Genomic DNA, 21,428 nt, shown 5'->3' on the forward strand with positions numbered 1-21,428 from the left:
ACCAAGCATGATGTCCTTCTCCAGGGATTGATCCCTCCTAACAACATGTCCAAAGTATATAAGACGCAGTCTCCCCATCCTTGCTTCTAAGGAGCATTCTGGTAGTACTTCTTCAAAGACAGATTTGTTCATTCTTTTGGCAGTCCATGGTACATTCAATATTCTTCGCCAACACTACAATTCAAAGGTGTCAATTCTTCAGCCTTCCTAATTCATTGTCCAGCTTTCAAATGCATATGATGTGACTGAAAATACCATGACGTGGGTCAGGCACACCTTAGTCTTCAAGGTGATATATTTGCTTTTCAACACTTCAAAGAGTTTCTTTGCAGCAGATTTGCCCAATGCAATGCATCTTTTGATTCCTTGACTGCTGCTTCCATGGGTGTTGATTGTGGATCGAAGTAAAATGAAATCCTTGACAACTTCAATCTTTTCTGCATTTTTGGTACAGTTGCGAGGGTTTTTGTTTTATTTTAAGGTGTAATCCATCTTGAAGGCCTTTGATCTCCATCGGTAAATTCTTCAATTCCTCTTCACTTTCAGCAAGCAAGGTTGTGTCATCTGCATTAAGCAGGGTGTTAACCAGCCTTCCTCCAATCTTGATGCCCCATTCTTCTTCATATAGTCCAGCTTCTCAGATTATTTGCTTAGCATACAGATCGAATAGGTATGGTAAAGGATACAACCCTGATGCACACCTTTCCTGACTTTAAACCACTCAGTACCGCCTTGCTCTGTCTGAACAACTGCCTCTTGGCCTGTGTACAGGTTCCTCATGAGCACATTTAATTGTTCTGGAATTCCTATTCTTTGAGATGTTATCCATAATTTGTTATGGTCCACACAGTTGCATGCCTTTACATAGCCAATAAAACACAGTAAGCATCTTTCTAGTATTCTCTGCCTTCAGACAGGATTCATCTAACATCAGCAAAGAAATCCCTGGTTTCACATCCTCTTCTGAATCGGGCCTGAATTTCTGGGAGTTCCCTGTCAATATTTTGCTTCAGCTGCTTTTGAATGATCTTAAGCAAAATTTTGCTTGCATGTGATATTAATGATATTGTTTGATAATTTCCTCATTAGATTGGATCCCCTTTCTTGGGAATAGGCATAAACATGGATCTCTTCTAGTAGGTTGTCCAGGTAGCTGTCTTCCAAATTTCTTGGCACAGATGAGTGAGCACATCCAGTGCTGCATTCATTTGTTGAAACATCTCAATTGATATTCCATCAATTCCTGGAGCCTTGTTTTTCACCAGTGTCTTCAGTACAGCTTGGACTTTTTCCTTTAGTGCCGTCATTTCCTGATCATATGCTACCTTTTGAAAAGATTGAACATCGATTAATTCTTTTTTGGTATAAGACTCTGTGTATTCCTTCCATCTTCTTCTGATGTTTCTTGCATCGTTTAATATTTGCCCCATAGAATCCTTCACTGTTGCAACTCTAGGTTTGACTTTTTTCTTCAGATCTTTCAGCTGGAGTAACACTGAGCGTGTTCTTCCCTTTTAGCTTTCTATCTCCAGCTCTTTCTACATGTCATTATAATACCTTACTTTGTCTTCTCAAGCTGCCCTTTGAAATCTTCTGTTCAGTTCTTTTACTTCATCATTTCTTCCTTTTGCTTTAGCTGCTCAGTGTTAGAGAGCAAATTTCAGACTCTCCTCTGACATTCATCTTGGTCTTTTCTTTCTTTCCTGTCTTTTCAATGACCTCTTGCTTTCTTCACATATGATGTCGTTCATGTGATTCCAGAACTCATCTGGTGTTTGGTCATTAGTGTTCAAAGCATCAAATCTATTTTTGAGGTGGTCTATAAATTCAGGTGGGATATACTCAAGGTTGTATTTTGGCTCTTGTGGACTTGCTCTGATTTCCTTCAGTTTCGACCTGAACCTGCATATGCGCAATTGATGGTACATTCCAGAGTCGGCTTCGGCCTTGTTCTGACTGATGATATTGAGCTTTTCCATTGTCTTTTTCCACAGATGAAGTCGATTTGATTCCTGTGTATTCCATTCGGCGAGATCCATGTGTATAGTCGCTGTTCATGTTGGTGAAAAAAGGTATTTGCAATGAGGAAGTCATCGGTCTTGTAAAAACCTATCATTCAATCTCCAGCATTGTTTCTATCACCAAGACCATATTTTCCAACTTCCAATCCTTCTTCTTAGTTTCCAACTTTCACATTCAAATCACCAGTAATTATCAATGCATCCTGATGGCATATTCAATTAATTTCAGAGTGCAGAAGGTGATAAAAATCTTCATTTTCTTCATCTTTGGCTTTAGTGGTTGGTGTATAAATTTGAATAATAGTCATATTAACTGGTTGTCCTTGTAAGCGTATAGATATTTTCCTATCACTGACAGCATTGTACTTCAGGATAGATCTTAAAATGTTCTTTTTGACAATGAATGCAACACCATTCCTCTTCAAGTTGTTATTCCTGGCATAGTAGACTATATGACTGACTGATTCAATATGGTCAATACCAGTCCATTTCAGCTCACTAACACCTAGGATGTTGACTTTTTTTTTTTGGCTTAAACAAACAGACACTTATTTTCCAACAGTTTAGGAGGCTGGAAGTTCAAATTCAGGATGCCAGTTCTGGGGGAAGCCTTTCTGTCTCCATTGGCTCTGGAGGAAGGTCTTTGTTTCTTTTCAGCTTCTATTCCTTGGTTCTTTGGTGATGTTCATGAATTGTGACATCTGTCTTTCCCCCATCTCTGCTTGCTTCTCTGTGCCTAATCTGCACGTTTTATGTCTTGAAGATGATTGGTTTAAGACACACCCTATGCCTATGTGGACTTTTTTTTTTTTTTTAATTTTTGCTGTGCTTTAAGTGAAAGTTTACGTATCAAGTCAGTCTCTCACATAAAAACTTTTATGCACTTTGCTACTTCCTCCCAGTTGCTCTCTTCCCAATGAGACAGCCCACTCCCTCCCTCCACTCTCTCTTTTCATGTCTATTTTGCCAGCTTCTAACCTCCTCTACCCTCTCATCTCCCCTCAAGGGAGGAGATGCCAACATAGTCTCAAGTGTCCGCCTGATCCAAGAAGCTCACTCCTCACTAGCATCCCTCTCCATCCCATTGTCCAGTCTAATAGCTGTCTGAAGAGTTGGCTTCGGGAATGGTTCCTGTCTTGGGCCAACAGAAGTCTGGGGGCCATGACCACCAGGGTCCCTCTAGTCTCAGTCAGACCATTAAGTCTGGTCTTTTTATGAGAATTTGGGGTCTGCATCCCACTGCTCTCCTGCTGCCTCAGGGGTTCTCTGTTGTGTTCACTGTCAGGGCAGTCATTGGTTGTAGCTGGGCACCATCTAGCTCTTCTGGTCTCAGGCTGATGTACTCTCTGGTTTATGTTGCCCTTTCTGTTTCTTGGGCTCTTAATTATCTTGTGTCCTTGGTATTCTTCATTCCCCTTTGATCCAGGTGTAGGATGTTGATGTGTTCCATTTCGTTTCTGATGATTTCCAGTTTTCCTAGATTCAACCTTTTTACATTCCAGGTTCTGATTATTAATGGATGTTTGCAGCTGTGTCTCCTCATTTTGAGTCATGCTATATCAGCAAATGAAGGTCCCAAAAGCTTGACTCCATCCACATCATTAAGGTCTACTTTACTTTGAGAAGGCAGCTCTTCCCAAGTCGTCTTTTGAGAGCTTTCCAGCTTCTGGGGCTCATCTTCTGGCACTATGCCAGACAGTGTTCCACCACTATTCATAAGGTTTTCACTGTCTAATGCTTTTCAGAAGTAGACTGCCAGGTCCTTCTTCCTAGTCTGTTTTAGTCTGGAAGCTCAGCTGAAACCTGATCTCCATGGGTGACCCTGCTGGTATCTGAATACCCGTGGGATAGCTCCCGGCATCACAGCAACATGCAAGCCCGCACAGTACAACAAACTGACAGACATATGGGGGAATGAGATAGATTAGTGGCAGTTATATTGATGAGATCTACAAGATTAGATAGTGTCTTAAGCCAATCTCTTTTGAGATATAAAAGAAACAAATGAGCAAAGAGACATGAGGACCTCATACCACCAAGAATGCAGCACAAAGAGCAGAGCACATCCTGTGGACCTGAAGTTCTTGTCCTGAGAAACTCCTAGACCAAGGGAAGATTGATGACAAGGACGTGACCGAGAAAGAAGGCCTTCCACTGGAACCGAAGCCCTGATTTTGACTTCTAGCCTACTAGACTGTGAGAGAATAAATTTCTTTTTGTTAAATTCATCCACTTGTGGTATTTCTGTTATAGCAGCACTAGATGTCTAAGACACTCCCCAGATATAATCTTTTACTTTATATATATATATATATATATGTATATCTCTTAATCAATTACTGGTATTTGTCTCTGTAGAAAGTCTTTCATATTGTACTCTCACAAATTCAAGATATTGGCTTTTTTCCAATCATTTTTACACATTTAAACTATAGTTTCTTGATAAAGAATAAATATTATTTTGCATAATAATGTATGCAAGAAGAAATCATTTCCATGGTTTAGAGGACATTTGCACAGATTCTAGATACTTCATTAAAAGGTATTTTATTTTTCAGTTATGTAATTAGGTACTTTACAAAATATCAGCTATATCATTTCCCCTGGTTACCATATTAGCATATAATAAGTATTTCAAGAAAATATATTTTTTTTAATTTGAAATTTATTAGTATATGATAAGCCTTTCATTGTGAGAAGGTAAGAAATAGTATATTGGGCCTCAGAAACATATATTATGAGCTAAGTGGTGAAGATTCAGAAAACTAAAGGTCATAGAAATGTTGTCATTAGAGAGAGGCCAACATCACTATCTCGATTCTCCTTTTCAAATGGAGAATGAAAGAGCTCTAGTTTTCTTCTCTTTGGACCAGTCTCAGCTCAGATACACTGAAAAACTTCAAGTTATAATGTTGTTGTTGTTAGTTGCCCGCCAGTCATTTCCAACTCTCAGCAGCCCTGTGTGGGCAGAATAGAACTGTTATATAGGGTTTTCAAGGCTGTAACTTTTCCAAAGTAAATCACCTAGCCTATCTACCGAGGTGCCTCTGGATAGGTTCAAACCACCAACCTGTCGTTTAGTAGTCAAGTCCTTAACAGTTTGTTCCACCCAGGGTACCCCTTTTAATTCCCACTAGAGGAAATAGACTCCATTTTAACACTAACATTTCAGATTTCCCAATAGATCCCATAAAGACACTTAACTATGTTATTTATTTATTTTTTTAGGTTCATTATAAGGATGGTCAATTAGCATCTTCTCCACAAGAATCCCCAGGGCCTTATGCAAGAGTAAATATCCACTTTGTTTAATACCCTCCCTCTTTGTTAAAAATCTACAGTGGTGTCTTCAAAAGAAAATCAGAAAATCTATCGAAAAAAATACTATTATTGATTCTGTGTAAATAGCTTAATTACTAAGCTGTTAGGATGAACCCAGACATTTGAAGAGACATCAGAAAAATATCTCTGTAAAAGCCCCCTGTGTGCTGATTGGAAAGAGAAAGAGATCCAACAAGGTTTACATTTGTTATTAAATGTTCCTGGATTTTAATGTGAACAAGGTCTCCAATGACACTGAGGAAGCAAAGAAAAAGTATGAGTTTGAAAGATACAAGTATTTTTTTGCAAAATTCATTTCTATTACCTTTTATGATAATGATACAGAAGAAATAATTCACAATGTGTCTGTAAACAAAACTCTTGTGGAATTTGTAGAAAGTAAGTATTTTTAGTACTCTGTTGTTTTGTGTACAAAGCAATTACTACAGAATCCATTACATTGTGAGTGCTAGACCATAGGATTAAACGAATTAAATTCAGAATTACAACCAAACAAAATATTCATGTGAGTCAAGACGAAGTTTCAATGTACATATCTGAAAGGGCATTTGCATCTGTCTTTTATTTATTTATTTATTTTTAATTAGGATAGCTCCATGAACAAAAATTCACAATTTTCATTAAAAATTCCACTGGTACACATTTCTTTGCATTTAACAAAGGCTTGGTACATTACTGGTGCCCTGACTGCACAGTGGTTAAGAGCTCAGCTGCTAACCAAAGGTCAGTGGTTCAAATCCACCAACTGCTCCTAGGAAATGCTGTGGGGCAGTTCTACTCTGTCATATAGAGTCAATATGAGTCTGAATCTTCTGATAGCAACAGGTTTGTTTGTTTGGGGGGGGTGGGTCCTTTATTATTACTGAATGGAAATTAATATTTCTTATGTTGTTAAAGTTATCCATGAAGTCAAAACTGACTGAACAATTGGAGTAAACTAATTCCATGTTTGATGTAAAATTTCAATTTGAAATTTATACAGTAATTTCACCATTCACATTGCACTAAATTTCATAAGTTCTTTCTAATGAAAGACATTTTAATTGGTAATATCAAGGAACCCAAAGATTGACTAGATATATATCATCAGAAAATAACCATTTTTAAAAGTTCACCTATAAAAAATTCATGTGTGATTCACTGTTTTAGATGTAAAAGAATACAGAGTAGACATAGTATACTGAAAGAGAGCGAGTGAAAGATTGTTTTAACAATAGATAGAACTGAGATAACGTACAAAAAATGTTTTCTTGTGGATGCAGTAATCAGAAACCATATCTCAGTATCTTGGACAAAACTTTGAACCCGAGAAATACTCAGATGCTTTTAATAAAAAATAGGTAATAACAAAGTCACAGTTTTCAAGTAAATAGGACCTGAAAAGGGAGTTTAGAAAATTTAAGTGTCCAGATAAAGAGAAAAGGAGACCTGGTGGTGCAGTGGTTAAAGCACTCAACTACTAACCTAAAGTTCTGTCAGGAGAAAGATGTGGCAATCCGCTTCCTTAAAGATCACAGCCTTGGAAACCCTATGGGGCACTTCTACTCTGTTCTTTAAGGCCCCTACGAGTCCTAATCAACTCAGTGGCAGGTGGTTTGGTTTTCATCGTCTTTTTTGTTTTAGAGAAGGAGAAGAAATAAGCAGAATCAACTCTGGGTGTTGACTGCTAGGTGAAATGTTTAAAATCATGGGAGAAGGAGAACATATGAATTTCAGTTATTTTTCATATCATTTTTAAATTTGTATTTAGTAATGCTCTTTTAAGATTAGAAGTAACTCTTTTTTTCCAGCTCTGATGGAATTCAGAAGAAATTTAACCATGAGAAACCGTACAATGGTGACAACATTTACTCTTATAGGACTAACTGATAATCAAAACTGGCAAATTGTGATTTTTCTTTTTTTATTTCTAACATATTTATTGAGTATCACTGGAAATCTGACCATTATCCTGCTCACTCTATTGGATTCCCATCTCAAAACACCCATGTATTTCTTCCTTCGGAATTTTTCACTTTTAGAAATGTTGTTTACATCTGTGTGCATCCCTAGGTACCTGGTCAGCATTGTGACTATGGATAAAACAATTTCCTACGATGCTTGTATGACACAATTATTTTTTGCCATCTTCTTGGGTGCATCAGAGTTTTTCCTGTTGACTGCCATGTCCTATGACCGCTATGTGGCCATCTGCAAACCCCTTCACTATGCAACAATCATGAACAACAGAGTCTGCACCCAGCTGGTCGTTACCTCCTGGGTGGCTGGGCTGTTAGCCATCTCTCCAGGACTCTTCTTGTGTTTGAGGTTGGAATTCTGTGATGACAACATTATTGACCACTTTGGCTGTGACTATTCTCCTCTACTGAAACTCTCCTGCACAGACACATGGTCCATAGAATTGTTAGCTTTTATTTCAGCCACTGCCATATTACTGATTACATTGGCACTCGTGGTGCTCTCCTATGTAAATATTCTGAGAACAATTCTGAAGATCCCTTCTGCCCAGCAGAGGAAGAAGGCTTTTTCCACCTGTTCCTCCCACATGATTGTTGTCTCTATCTCTTATGGCAGCTGCATTTTTGTGTATATGAAACCTTCTGCAGAGGAAAGAGTAGCTTTAAACAAGGGGGTAGCAGTGCTCAACACTTCAATTGCACCTCTCTTAAATCCTTTCATATATACCCTAAGAAATAAGCAAGTAAAACAAGTCCTGAAAGGCATAGTTCAAAAATGTATTATTACCTTAAAAAAAAAATAGCTTTTGTTTTTTTAAAAGGAAACCACTAATGTTCATTGAAAATGTAACCTATATGACTGCTTATATGACTGCACTCATATTATATCCACTTATTTTCTTTTTATGTTATGATTGTGATTGCATCATCTACGAATAGCCCTTGTGTAGTCAATCTACTTCTGGATTTTTTTTCCTTTAATGATATAAACTCTATCCATGATGTCCTGTTATGTGTTGCTGAAATCACATCATTCTTTCAACATAATTGTCTTACTTTTTATCTTCAAAATATTCCACTATGAATTAATACTTGAACTCCAATACCTCCAAATCTTTACAGCATAGATGTGTTGAGATGTAGACCATTTGTGAACTCTACAAGTATTCATTTGGCTTTATAAATCTCTAGGAAATCTTTCTTACACTGCATAATGTTAATATTTTACTAAAACTTTTGCTCTTCCTAGTGGCATAAAAATGATAAAAGTATTCACGTTTGGGTTTAATGAAGGTACTTAAAAAATATCTGTGAATTTCTATGTTAATATAAATCAAAAGAGGATTTTTCATTTAGCAAAGAATGCTTTCTATCAGAATCTAAATACAGAACCTATGTAGATTATATCAACCTAAGACTAAGTTATGCTTTTCTCCCAGCCACACACACACACACACACACACACACACACACACACACTCTGTCCATACTAACCTGCCTTTTGTATTTAGGTCTTTGATCCATTTTGAGTTAGTTTTGGGGCATGGTGTGAGGTATGGGTCTTGTTTCATTTTTTGCAGATGTATACTGAGTTATGTCAGCACCATTTGTTAGAGACTCTTTTCCCCATTTAAGGGACTTCCGGCCCCTGTCAAATATTAGCTGCTCATAATGGATGAATTTAAGTCTGGATTCTCAATTCTGTTCCATCATTCGACGTGTCTGTATTATGACTACTGTAGTGGTAAAATGGGTTCTAAAATCAGGTAGTGTGAGGCCTCCCACTTTGTTCTTCTTCTTCAGTAATGCTTTACTTATCCAGGGCCTCTTCTTTTTCTATATGAAGTTGGTGATTTGATTCTCCATCTCATTAAAAAATGCCATTGGAATTTGGATCGGGATTGCATTTTATCTGTAGATTGCTTTGGGCAGGAAAGACATTTCCACAACGTTGAATCTCCCTATCCACGTACAAGGTATGCTTTTCCACTTACATAGGTCTCTTTTAGTTTCTTGTCTTTTTGTCGTGAAGTTTTTGCAGTATCATGTAGATTTTAAAGATCAGACGCTGATCAGAATTCCCATAGCCAAAAACTTTTTCCCAGTCTGTAGGTAATGTTTTTACTCTTTTGGTGAAGTCTGTAGATGAACATAGGTGTTTGATTTTTAGAACCTCCCAGAGATCTAGTTTCTCTTCTGGTGTTTCTTCATGGTTGGTAACGTTTTGCATACTGTTTATGCCATGTATTAGGGCTCCTAGCATTGCCCCTATTTTTTCTTCCAAGATCTTTATTGTTTAGGTATTATATTTAGGTCTTTGATCCATTTTGAGTTAGTTTTTGTGCATGGTGTGAGGTATGGGTCTTGTTTCTTTCTTTTTTTTTGCAGATGGATATCCAGTTATGCCAGCACTATTTGTTAAAAAAAAAAAAAAAAAAAATGGAGACTTTTTTCCCCACTTAACAGACTTTGGGCCTTTGTCAATTATCAGCTGCTCCTGTGTGGGTGGATTTATGTCTGGATTCTCAATTCTGTTCCTTTGGTTTATGTATGTGTTGTTGTACCAGTACCAGGCTGTTTTGACTACTTTGGTAGTACATGTTCCAGAATCAGGTAGTGTGAGGCCTCTCATTTTGTTCTTCTTCAGTAATGCTTTCCTTATCCGGGGCCTCTCTCCCTTCCGTAAGAAGTTGGTGGTTTGTTTCTCTATCTCATTAAAAAATGTCATTGGTGTTTGGATCAAGATTGCATCGCATCTATAGATTGCTTTAGGTGGAATAGACATTTTTACATTGTTGAGTCTTTCTATTCATGAGTAAGGTATGTTTTTCCACTTACGTAAGTATCTTTTGGTTTCTTGCAGTAGTGTCTTGTAGTTTTCTTTGTATAGGTCTTATACATCTCTGGTTAGATTTATTCCTAAGTATTTTATTTTCTTGGGGGCAATTGTAAATGGTATTGATTTGATTTCTTCTTTGATGTTCTCTTTGTTGGTGTAGAGGAATCCAACTGATTTTTGTATGTTTATCTTATATCATGATACTCTGCCCAACTCTTCTATAAGTTTCAGTAGTTTTCTGGAGGATTCATTAGGGTTTTATGTAGATAAGATCATATCATCTGCAAATAGAGATACTTTTACTTCTTCTTTGCCAGTTTGGATGTCCTTTATTTCTTTATCTAGCCTAATTGCACTGGCTAAGACCTCCAGCACAATGTTGAGTAAGAATAATGATAAAGGGCATCCTTGTCTGTCTCCCGTTCTCAAGGGGAGTGGTTTCAGACTCTCCGTTTAGGATGACGTTGGCTGTTGGCTTTGTATAAATGCCGTTTATTATGTTGAGGAATTTCTTTTCTATTCCTATTTTGCTGAGAGTTTTTTTTTTTTTATCATGAATGGATGTTGAACCTTGTCAAATGCCTTTTCTGCATCAATTGATGAGATCGTGTGCTTCTTGTCTTTTGTTTTATTTATGTCATGGATTACATTGATTGTTTTTCTAATGTTGAACCATCCCTGCATACCAGGTATGAATCCCACTTGGTCAAGGTGAATTATTTTTTTGATATGTTGTTGAATTCTATTGGCTAAAATTTTGTTAAAGATTTTTGTGTCTATGTTCATGAGGGATAAAACCCACTGCCATTGAGTCGAGGGATATTGGTCTGTAATTTTCCTTTTTTGAAATGTCTTTACCTGGTTTTGGTATCAGAGTTTTGCTGGCTTCACAGAATGAGTTTGGTAGTAATCCCTCCTTTTCTAGGCTCTGAAATGTCTTTAGTAGCAGTGGTGTTAACTCTTCTCTGAAAGTTTGGTAGAATTCTCCTGTGAAGCTGTCAGGGCCAAAACTTTTTTTTTTGTTGGGAGTTTTTAAATTACCCTTTCAATCTCTTCTTTTGTTGTAGGCTTATTTAGTCATTCTACCCCTGTTTTAGTTTAGGTAGGCAGTGTGTTTCTAGAAATTTGTCCACTTTCTCTAGGTTTTCAAGTTTGTTAGACTACACTTTTTCATAGTATTTTGTAATGATTCTTTTAATTTCAGTTGGGTCTATTGTGATATCACCCATCTCATTTCTTATTTGGAGTATTTCTTTCCTCTCCTGCTTTGCTTTTGTCAGTTTGGCCAATGGTTTATCATTTTGTTGATCTTTTCAAAGAACTAGCCTTTGGCCTTGTTAACTCTTTCAATTGTTTTTCAATTTCTGTTTCATTTAATTCTGCTCTAATTTTTATTATTTCCTTTCTTCTGGTGCCCGAGGGCTTCTTTTGCTTCTCTCTTCTATTTTGTTTGAGTCGTAGGCTTAATGCTTTGATTCTGATCCTTTCTTCTTTTTGGATGTGTGCATCTATTGCTATAGATTGACCTCTGAGCACTGCTTTTGCTGTGTCCCAAAGGTTCTGGTAGGATGTATTTTCATTCTCATTTGATTCTGTGAATTTCTTTATTCTGTCCTTAATTTTTCTATAACCCAATGGTTTTTGAGCAAGATGTTGTTCAGTTTCCATGTGTTTGTTTTTTTTCCCTTGCTTTTTCTGTTATTGATTTCTAGTTTTATGACTTTATGTTCAGAAAAGATGCTTTGTAATTTTTTGATGCTTTGGATTCTGTTAAGGGTTCCTTTATGGCCTAATATGTGGTCTATTCTGGAGAATGTTCCATGTGCTTTGGAAAAGGAAGTGTTCTTGGCTGTTGCTGGATGGATTGTTCTGTATATGTCTATGAGGTCAAGTTGGTTGATTTTGGTATCTGGATCTTCCATGTCTTTACTGAGCTTCTCTCTGGATGTTCTGTCCTTCATTGAAAGTGTGTGTTGAAGTCTCCCAATATTATTGTGGAGCTGTCTATCTCACTTTTCAATGCTGTAAGAGTTTGTTTTATGTATTTTGGAGCCTTGTCTTTGGCTGCGTAAATATTTATTATGGTTCTATCCTCCTGGTGTATTGATGCTTTAATCATATAATATCCTTCCTTATCCTTTGTGGTGGATTTTGTTTAAAGTCTATTTTTTCAGAGATTAATATTGCCACTCCTGCTCTTTTTTGATTGTTGTTTGCTTAACATATATTTTTTTCCATCCTTTGAGTTTTAGTTTGTTTGTGTCTTTAAGTGTAAGAAGTGTATCTTGCAGGAAGTGTATAAATGAATTGTGTTTTCTTTTTTGTCCATTCTGCCTCTCTATGTTTCTTTATTGGTGTATTTAGTCCATTTACACTCAGCATAATTATTGATAGGTATGAGTTTAGTGCTCTCATTTTGATGTCTTTTGTGTGTGTGTGTTGATGACAGTTTCTTTGTTCCACTTAATTTCGTATGCTAAGTAATTTTTCCTTAACCATTTTCTTTTCATCTTTTTCATTGTTGTTGATTTTGTATTTGCTGAGTCTTTATGTTTTTCTAGTTTTTTATTTTGATTTGTAGTTTTTTGGTTTTCTTTGTGGTTACCTTAATAAATATTTACCCCTATTTTTTTAAGTTTAAGCCAATCTTTTATTTCTTTATATAACCTTGACTTCCATTCCATGTGAAAGATCTGTGAATACATTTTTTAGTCCCTCTTTTTTGTTTTAATTTTGTCATCTTTTACATATTGACATCCCTGTTTTCTTATTTTCTGAGTTTTAGCTTTGATGTATTTTTGTGACTTTCCTGTCTGGGTTTATACCTGGCTGTTCTGTCTTGTGTTATAGTCCTGTGCTATTATCTGACATTGTTGATTTTCTAACCAGAGGACTCCCGTTGGTATTTCTCATGGTTTTCATTTGGTTTTTACACATTCTCTAAACTTCTGTTTATATGGATAGGTCCTAATTTCACCTTCATATTTGGGAGAGAGTTTTGCTGGATATATAATTCTTGGCTGGCAATTTTTTTCCTTCAAGACTTTGTATATGTCATCCCATTGCCTTCTTCCCTGCATGGCTTCTGCTGATTAGTCCAAGTTTAGACTTACTGACTCTCCTCTGTAGATGACTTTTTGTTTATCCCTAGCCACTCATAAAATGCTCTCTTTATCTTTGGTTTTGGCAAATGTGGTTATAATACGTCTTGGGGACTTTCTTATGGGATCTACCTTGTGTGGGGTTTGATGAGTATCTTGCATAGATATCATCTCACCTTTCACCATATTGGGGAAGTTTTCTTTCAATAATTCCCTCTGTATTTTCTGTTATCCTCCCACTCCCATCCTGGTACTCTGATCACTTGTAGGTTTTTCTTCTTGATAAAGTGTCACGTAATTCTTAGGATTTCTTCTTTTTTTAAAATTCTTTTGTCTGATTTTTCCTCAAATAAGTTGGTGTCAGGTGCTTTATCTTCAGTCTCACTAATTCTCACTTCCAGTTCTTCAATTCTACTCCTATAACTTTCTACTGAGAGGTCTAATTCTGAAATTTTATTGAATTTTATTGTTAATCTTCTTAATTTCTGTTTGCTATCTTTCTGTGGATTCTTGCAGCCTGTTAAATTTGTCATTGCACTTTTCTATAACCTTTTCAAGTTTCTCCATTTCTTTGTGTGTTCCTTGGCTTTTTTTGTTTTGCCTGATCTTCATCCTGATCTTTTCAAGAGTTCTGTAGATTAATGTTTTGTATTCTACTTCCAATAATTCCAGGAAATTTTATCTTCCTCTGGAATATTTCTTGATTCTTTGTTTTGGGAGTTTGCCGGAGCCATCATGGTCCACCCCTTTATGTTATTTGATGTTGACTGTTGTCTCTGAGCCATCAGTAATCCATTATATTAACTTGTTTATTTTATGTTTGCTTACTGTGTCATAGTTTCTTCTTTTGTATCGATATGCCCAAACAGGTTGCTTGTGTGATCTAGTTTGATTATTGGCACTTTGATGTTCTAACATCCTGTCATCAGGTGGTTAGATTTGTTACTAGGTATGGAAACCCTGGTGGCATAGTGGTTAAGTGCTATGGCTGCTAACCAAAAGATCAGCAGTTTGCATCCACCAGGCACTTCTTGGAAACTCTATGGGGCAGTTCTACTCTGTCTTATAGGGTTACTATGAGTTGGAATCAACTTGACAGCAATGGGATGGGTATGTGAGCCCAGAAGTCCATTTACTTTTTTGTATGGATTCAGCTCAGATGTCCAAGTAGCCAGACACCAAATGTGTGGTACAGGTTCTTACCTACAGTCCTAAACAGGCAGGAGTGATTGGAGTAGGCTCAGGTATCTGGCTGCCATAGGGGGTCCTGCCCTGAGCAGGGGGTCCTCCTGGGTGTAGGAAGAAAGTGTGTGCCCGTTCCCTAGAGTGCATAGGTGAGTGGGTTTTGCAGCTGGACTATGGGCACCCAATGCTGTTGGCTGTAAGGACTGGGAGGCACCACTTATTCTAATACTCCCATTGCAGGTGGCTAAGTGGCATGGGTGGAGCCCCCAGTCCTCAGGCCTTTGATGTGCGTAGGTGAGGATCCTGCTTAATGTGCAGAGTGGTGTGAGATGTCACTAACCTGCTGCTCCACCATATAGCTGATACAGTGAAGTTAGGCTTCAGGTATATACCCTATTGTACTGTGCTAATGAGGGCCTACACTGTGGAAATGGGCCCACGCAGGTCTATGAAGGGGTGAAAGGCATTCAAAGTCCGTGGACCACTTATCCCTGTGCCTAGGCAAAGGAACTGTACCTTCCCTGGGTTCCTGGTTTAGGGTAACTGGCAGATTATTTTTTTCCTGTTTGTTAATTTATTCCCTCTCACAGGCCTGGAGAATGGCTCAGGGTGAGTTTTGGAACCTAATCCTGGCCCAGAGGAAGGGCCAATAGGCAATTGCTGGAGCTGTCCTGGGACCTGGTATAGACTGAGGAGGGAGCAGGGAGAGAGACTGTTCCCAAACAGGGTGTTTTTTGATCTGTGCAGTAGATTGGACACATGTGCTTATCTTTTGCCAACTGAGAGCCATCTCTCACTGCTTCTGGAGGGGTTAAGCAGACCATCCATCATTAGGTCTCTTCTGACGTGGAAAACACATCCCAAACACGACTGATTTCCTCACTGTGCACCATCCAGGCTGCAGGTTTCCGGTTCCCACTGGCTCAGCTCTGGCAACTCCTCGCTGCTCTGAACTATCTCTCCCTCCTCCTGCCACTCAGTCCAATTCCTTAACTTTGCCTTTAATATTCAGCACTCCTAGATTATCATATATAATCAATGCACTTTTGGGGGGATGTCTTTTTTGTAAGAGGGACCAACAGAAGCATGTGACTATCCCGTCATCTTGACCTCGCCTCTTGATTTTAGCCCTTAATGTGGCATTCGTTCTCCAGATATCACATACATTACACCTTCTTTTCCCTTAGGTTCCCACTTAAAGGCCATTCAGTAAGAGTTTCCTTGACGATCCTATCAGAAATAATAAATTGTATCGACACCTCTCCCTGGCACTCTCTCTCCCCCTTACCCTGCTTATATTTTATTTTTTCAAAGCTCACGTATCACTTAGCCACTGCATATTATCTCTCTCCTCCATAAAACAGGTCAGGAATTTTGTCTGTTTGTTCAGTACATTATCCCAGGCACCTAAGATACTGCAGGAACATGATATATAAAACACAAAAACCAAACCTGTTGCCGTCAAGTCAATTCAGACTCATAGCAACCTTACAGGACAGAGGAGAATTGCCCTAGGAGCAGCTGGTGGATTCAAACTCCTCTACTGAAACTCTCCTGCACAGACACATGGTCCATAGAATTGTTAGGTTTTATTTCAGCCATTGCCATATTACTGATTACATTGGCACTCGTGGTGCTCTCCTATGTAAATATTATAAGAACAATTCTGAAGATCCCTTCTGCCCAGCAGAGGAAGAAGGCTTTTTCCACTTGTTCCTCCCACATGATAGTTGTCTCTATCTCTTATGGCAGCTGCATTTTTATGTATATTAAACCTTCTGCAGAGGAGAGGGTCGCTTTAAACAAGGGGATAGCAGTGCTCAACACCTCAATTACACCTCTCTTAAAACCTTTCATATATACCTTAAGAAATAAGCAAGTAAAAGAAGCCCTGAAGGACATAGTTCAAAAATGTATTATTACCTTAAAAAATAGCTTTTGTTTTTTAAAGGAAACCACTAAGGGTCATTGAAAATGTTGCCTATATGACTACCTTCATATCATTCCATTTTACTTTATATTACGGTTTTGATTAAATCATCTACAAATATCCATTGTACAGTCAATCTACTCCTGGATTTTTTTCCTTTAATGACATAAGCAGTATCCATGATGTTACATTATTTGTTGCTAAAATAACATCTCTTTCAGCTTCTCTTATTTTTTATCTTCAAAATATTCCATTATGAACCGATATTTGAAGCTCAATGCTTCCAAATTTTTATAGCATAAATGTGTTGAGATGTAGATCATTTGTGAACTCAACAAGTATTTATTTGATTTTATAAACCTCTAAGAAATCTTCCTCATACTACACAATGCTAATATTTTACTAAGACATTTGCTCTTCCTAGTGGCATAATAATGAACCTAGATGCAAGTATTCATGTTTGAATTTAGTGAAGGGACTTAAAAAATATCTACAAATCTTTATGTTATTATAAATCAAAGGGAGATTTTTTGTTTAGCAAAGAATGCTTTATATCAGAATCTAACTTAAAGAGCTTATGTAGATTATACCTACCTAAGACTGAGGTATGCCTCCTTCTGTCCATGCTAACATGCCTTCAGTAAATGTACCAACAGAATACAGTCAGAAAATAGAGCTGCAAAAGGCGGGTGCTGTCTGGTAACATTGCAAAGAGAAGGACCATAGTCACACACAAACACCCAACCCTAAATTTTATGCTAGGTCTAGGTTTTTATAGATATTCTTTATCAAGTTGAGAATATTCCTCCAATTCCTAGTTTTCTGAGACATTTTATGATAAATTGGTGTTGAAATTTTAAGTGTTCATTCTAGATCACCTGATAAAATAATACAAGTATCCTCTGTTATTTGAAAGTTTGCTTTACGCCACTTAGCTTTTATGAAAGACCTGTATTAGTACATCTTTTTGATAACTGAAAGAAATCTGAAGAGAATTTTCATCGTTATGAAAAAAGGCCAAAAGTTGAGCTAGGGTTTAGTGTTTGCTTTGTAGCAAGCTATTGAAGAAGCTACATGCCCCAAGCAGCTAGAGTGGCATTGCCAAGCCCCTTCCCCAGGAACTACATACAGCATCTCAGCATCAAGCTGCCACAGCTTAGAACTATGTCTATGAACACTCTATGTTAGTGTTATTTTAGGTTTTAGGTGTTCTTTGCTACTATTTTGTAGGTTAGTTTTTGATTCTGTGAAGGCTAAAAAATTGTTCCCATATAAGTTAATGGTAATTGCTTCTGTGCTTTACATAATTTTATCTTACAAAATGTTTATAGGAACACTCTACTTTTGAATACTAGGGGAAACCTGTACACTTTTTGTCCTTTTGATATGATGAAATACATTTATTGGTTTTGAAATAATGAACCAGACTTACATATAAGGCACATTGTTTTTAGCCCTTGGACTGTTTGGCTTACTTTTTGTCTCCCTATTACAGTACACATACTCCTCACTTATTGACTATTTCCTTATCCCACGTTTTGTATTTTTTACAACTTTGAAAATATTCTTAGGTGGCAAATATGATGATCCAGGCCCCTTTCTGGTCCATGACTGGACCTGGGGGGCCCTCTTTGGGACACCCAGAAGGATATACTTGAGGCCCTGGAAAGGAATGGGCCACATGAAGGATGGTGGCAGGCCAGTCACGTTTTTACCTCCTTCCATTCCTCCAAGATGTCTCAGTCCAGGCAGGGAGGGTGTGGTTGACAGCGGGATGACTCAAGGTTATGAATGGGCAGAATAGACCCAGTGAGGGCCTGAAGGTGCCAGAGAAGTCAGTAGGAGGAGGTAGAAATAGGAGGAGGGGTAGGGGGATGTGGTTGGCTTCCAGGCCTGGGTAGACGGATGATGAGTAGGGACCTAACCTAGGATGGGTGGTGGGAGATAGTGGGCTGAGGACAAATGGAGTTCTCACCCAAGGCGGGCTGCAGGAGACGGTGGGAGGCGGGTAACACTCAACCACCACCACTACTGCCTCCAACCCCTGGAGGTTCCACGGTGGCAGGGAAGGTGGTGGGGAAGGTGTGGTGGGCAAGGGGGCCTGCCATACCATGTGCAGAGATGTGCCAGGGGTGCCCGACAGATGGTGAGTAGCTGGGAGAGGGGACACTGGTGAGGAGGATGGATTGTGCCCAAATCTCACAGAATACTGGTTTCCCATAAAGACCTGGTCTTTAAAAACTAACCATGTGGTAAGTGAGGAGTGGGTGCACGTTTAGGGTTACAAAATTCTTGTTTTTGTTTTTTTTTTCCTTATATACCTATTGTTTTATTTTCTCAATCTAGGATCCAATCCAGGTTTGCACATTATCTACACATATATACATTATTTTATTGTACTTTAGATGAAGGTTTATAACAAAACTAATATCTCATCAAACAATTAATACACATATTATTTTGTGACATTGGTTGCCAACACCAAGAAGTTTCAATACTCCGCTTCTCGACCTTGGATTCCCTATTAGCAGCTTTCCTGTTTCCTCCTGCCTTTCAGTCCTTGCCTCTGGGCTGGTGTGCCCCTTTAGTTTCATTTTGTTTTATGAGCCTGCCTAATCTTTGGCTGCAGGGTGAGCCTCAGGAATGACTTCATTACTGAGCTATAAGGGTGTCCTGGGGCCATACTCTCAGGGTTTCTCCAGTCTCTGTCAGACCAGTAAGTCTGGTCTTTTTTTCCTGTGAGTTAGAATTTTGTTCTACATTTTTCTCTAGCTCTGTCTGGAACTGTCTATTGTGATCTCTGTCAGAGCAGTCCGTGGTGGTAGCCAGGCACCATCTAGTTGTGCTGGACTCAGTCTGGTGGAGGCTATGGTACTTGTGGTCCATTAGTCCTTTGGACTAAACTTTCCCTTGTATCTTTGGTTTTCTTCATTCTCCATTGCTCCAGACAGGGTGAGAAAAGTCAAATATCTTAGTGGTCACTCACAAGATTTTAAGACCCCAGATGCTACTCATCAAAGTAGAATGTAGAATATTTTCTTTATAAACTATGTTATGCCTATTGAGCTAGATGGCCCCCTAGACCATGATCCCTAGCCCTCAGCCCAGTAACTCGGTCCCTCAGGGAGTTTGGATGTATCTATGAAGTTTCTATGATTTTGCTTGGTCGAGTAGTGCTGACATTCCCAGCATTGTGTACTGTCTTGCCCTTCACCGTGGTTACCACTTATCTATTATTTATTTAGTGTTTTTCCCTCCCCACCCCTTCCTTGTAACCATCAAAGATTGTTTCTTTTTGTGTGTAAACCTTTTCATGAGTTTTTATAGCAGTGGTCTCATGCAATATTTGTCCTTTTGTGATTGACTTATTTCACTCAGCATAATGCCCTCCAGATTCACTCATGTTGTGAGATGCTTCACAGATTCGTCGTTGTCCTTTATCATTGTATAGTATTCCATCGTGTGTATGTATCATAATTTGCTTATTCTTATATCTGTTGATGGGCACCTAGGTTGCTTCCGACTTTTTGCTATTGTGAGCAAAGCCACAGTGAACATGGGTGTGTGTATGTCTATTTGTGTGACGGCTCTGATTTCTCTAGGATATATTCCTAGGAGGGGGATTGCTAGATCATATGCAATTTCTATTTCTAGCTTTTTAAGGAAGTACCATATTGTTTTCCAAAATGGTTGTACCACTTTGCATTCTCACCTGCAGTGCGCAAGAGTTTCTATCTCCCTGCAGCCTCTCCAAAATTTGTTATTTCCTGTTTGTTTTTTTTTGCACCAGTAATGTGGATTGAGATGGTTTTTCATTGTACTTTTGGTTTGCATTTCTCTAATGGCTAGTGATCTCGAGAATTTCCTCATGTATCTGTTAGTTGGAAACCTTGGTGAAGTAGTGGTTAAGTCCTACAGCTGCTAACCAAAAGGTCGGCAGTTCGAATCTGCCAGGTGCTCCTTGAAAACTCTACGGGGCAATTCCAGTCTGTCCTAAAGGGTCTCTATGAGTTGGAACCGACTCGATGGCAGTGAGTTTAAGTTTTTTTTATCTGTTAGCTGCTTGAATGTCTTCTTTGGTGAAGTGTCTGTTTGTATATTTTGCCCATTTTTTAAATTGGATTGTCTTTTTTTGTAGTAGAGGTGTTGGATTTTCCTGTAGATTTTAGAGATTAAGTTTTGTCAGGTATGTCATAGCCAAAAATTTTTCCCCAGTCTGTACCTTCTCTTTTTACTCTTTTGGTGAAGTCTTTCAATGAGCATAAGCATTTAATTTTTAGAAGATCTCAGTTATCTAGCTCATCTTATGCTGTTTGTGTATTGTTACTAATGGTTTGTATCCTGTTAATGCTGTTTATTAGGGCCTCTAGCATTGACCCTATTTTTTCTTCTGTGATTTTTATACTATTTGGTTTTATATTTAGGTCTTTGGTCCATTTTGAATTAGCTTTTGTGTATGGTGTGAGGTATGGGTCCTGTTTCATTTTTTTGCACATGAATATCCAGTTTTGCCAGCACCATTTGTTAAAACACTGTCTTTTCCCCATTTGATGGACTTTGGGCCTTTGTCAAAGATCAGGTGACCATAGGTGGACGGCTTTACAACTGGGTTCTCAATTCTATTCCATTGTTCAATGTGTCTGTCGCTCGCTGTACCAGTACCACGCCGTTTTGACTACAGTAGGCTGTATAGTAGGTTCTGAGGTCAGGTAGTGCAAGTCCTCCTACTTTATTCTCCTTCTTCAACAGTGCTTTACTTATCCAGAGCCTCTTCCTTTTCCAAATAAAGTTAATACTCTTCTTTTTTCTTTCATGGTGAATTTTGTTTTAAAGTCTATTTTATCTGAGATTAGTGTTGCTACTCCTGTTCTTTTTTGGTAGGTGTTTGCTTGATGTATATTTTTCCCATCCTTTGAGTTTTAATAAATTTATATCTTTGTTTCTGTGGTATGTCTCCTGTAGACAGCGTATCGATCAGTCTTATTTTTTTAATCCATTCTGTCACTCCCTGTCTCTTTATGGATGCATTTAAGCCATTTAGATTCAGTGTGA

The 21,428-nt window shown here is 38.1% G+C and overlaps 1 protein-coding gene across 1 annotated transcript; it reads left to right on the forward strand.

Annotated features, from left to right (window-relative positions):
- Positions 1-7,182: 7,182 nt before the first annotated feature.
- On the forward strand, positions 7,183-8,124 carry LOC126076355 (olfactory receptor 6C76-like). The gene has a single exon (XM_049884900.1). The coding sequence runs from the start codon at positions 7,183-7,185 to the stop codon at positions 8,122-8,124; it is 942 nt and encodes a 313-aa protein (XP_049740857.1).
- Positions 8,125-21,428: the final 13,304 nt, after the last annotated feature.

The sequence above is a fragment of the Elephas maximus genome, chromosome 4 (assembly GCF_024166365.1).
Source record: "Elephas maximus indicus isolate mEleMax1 chromosome 4, mEleMax1 primary haplotype, whole genome shotgun sequence".
NCBI classification, from domain to species: domain Eukaryota; kingdom Metazoa; phylum Chordata; class Mammalia; order Proboscidea; family Elephantidae; genus Elephas; species Elephas maximus.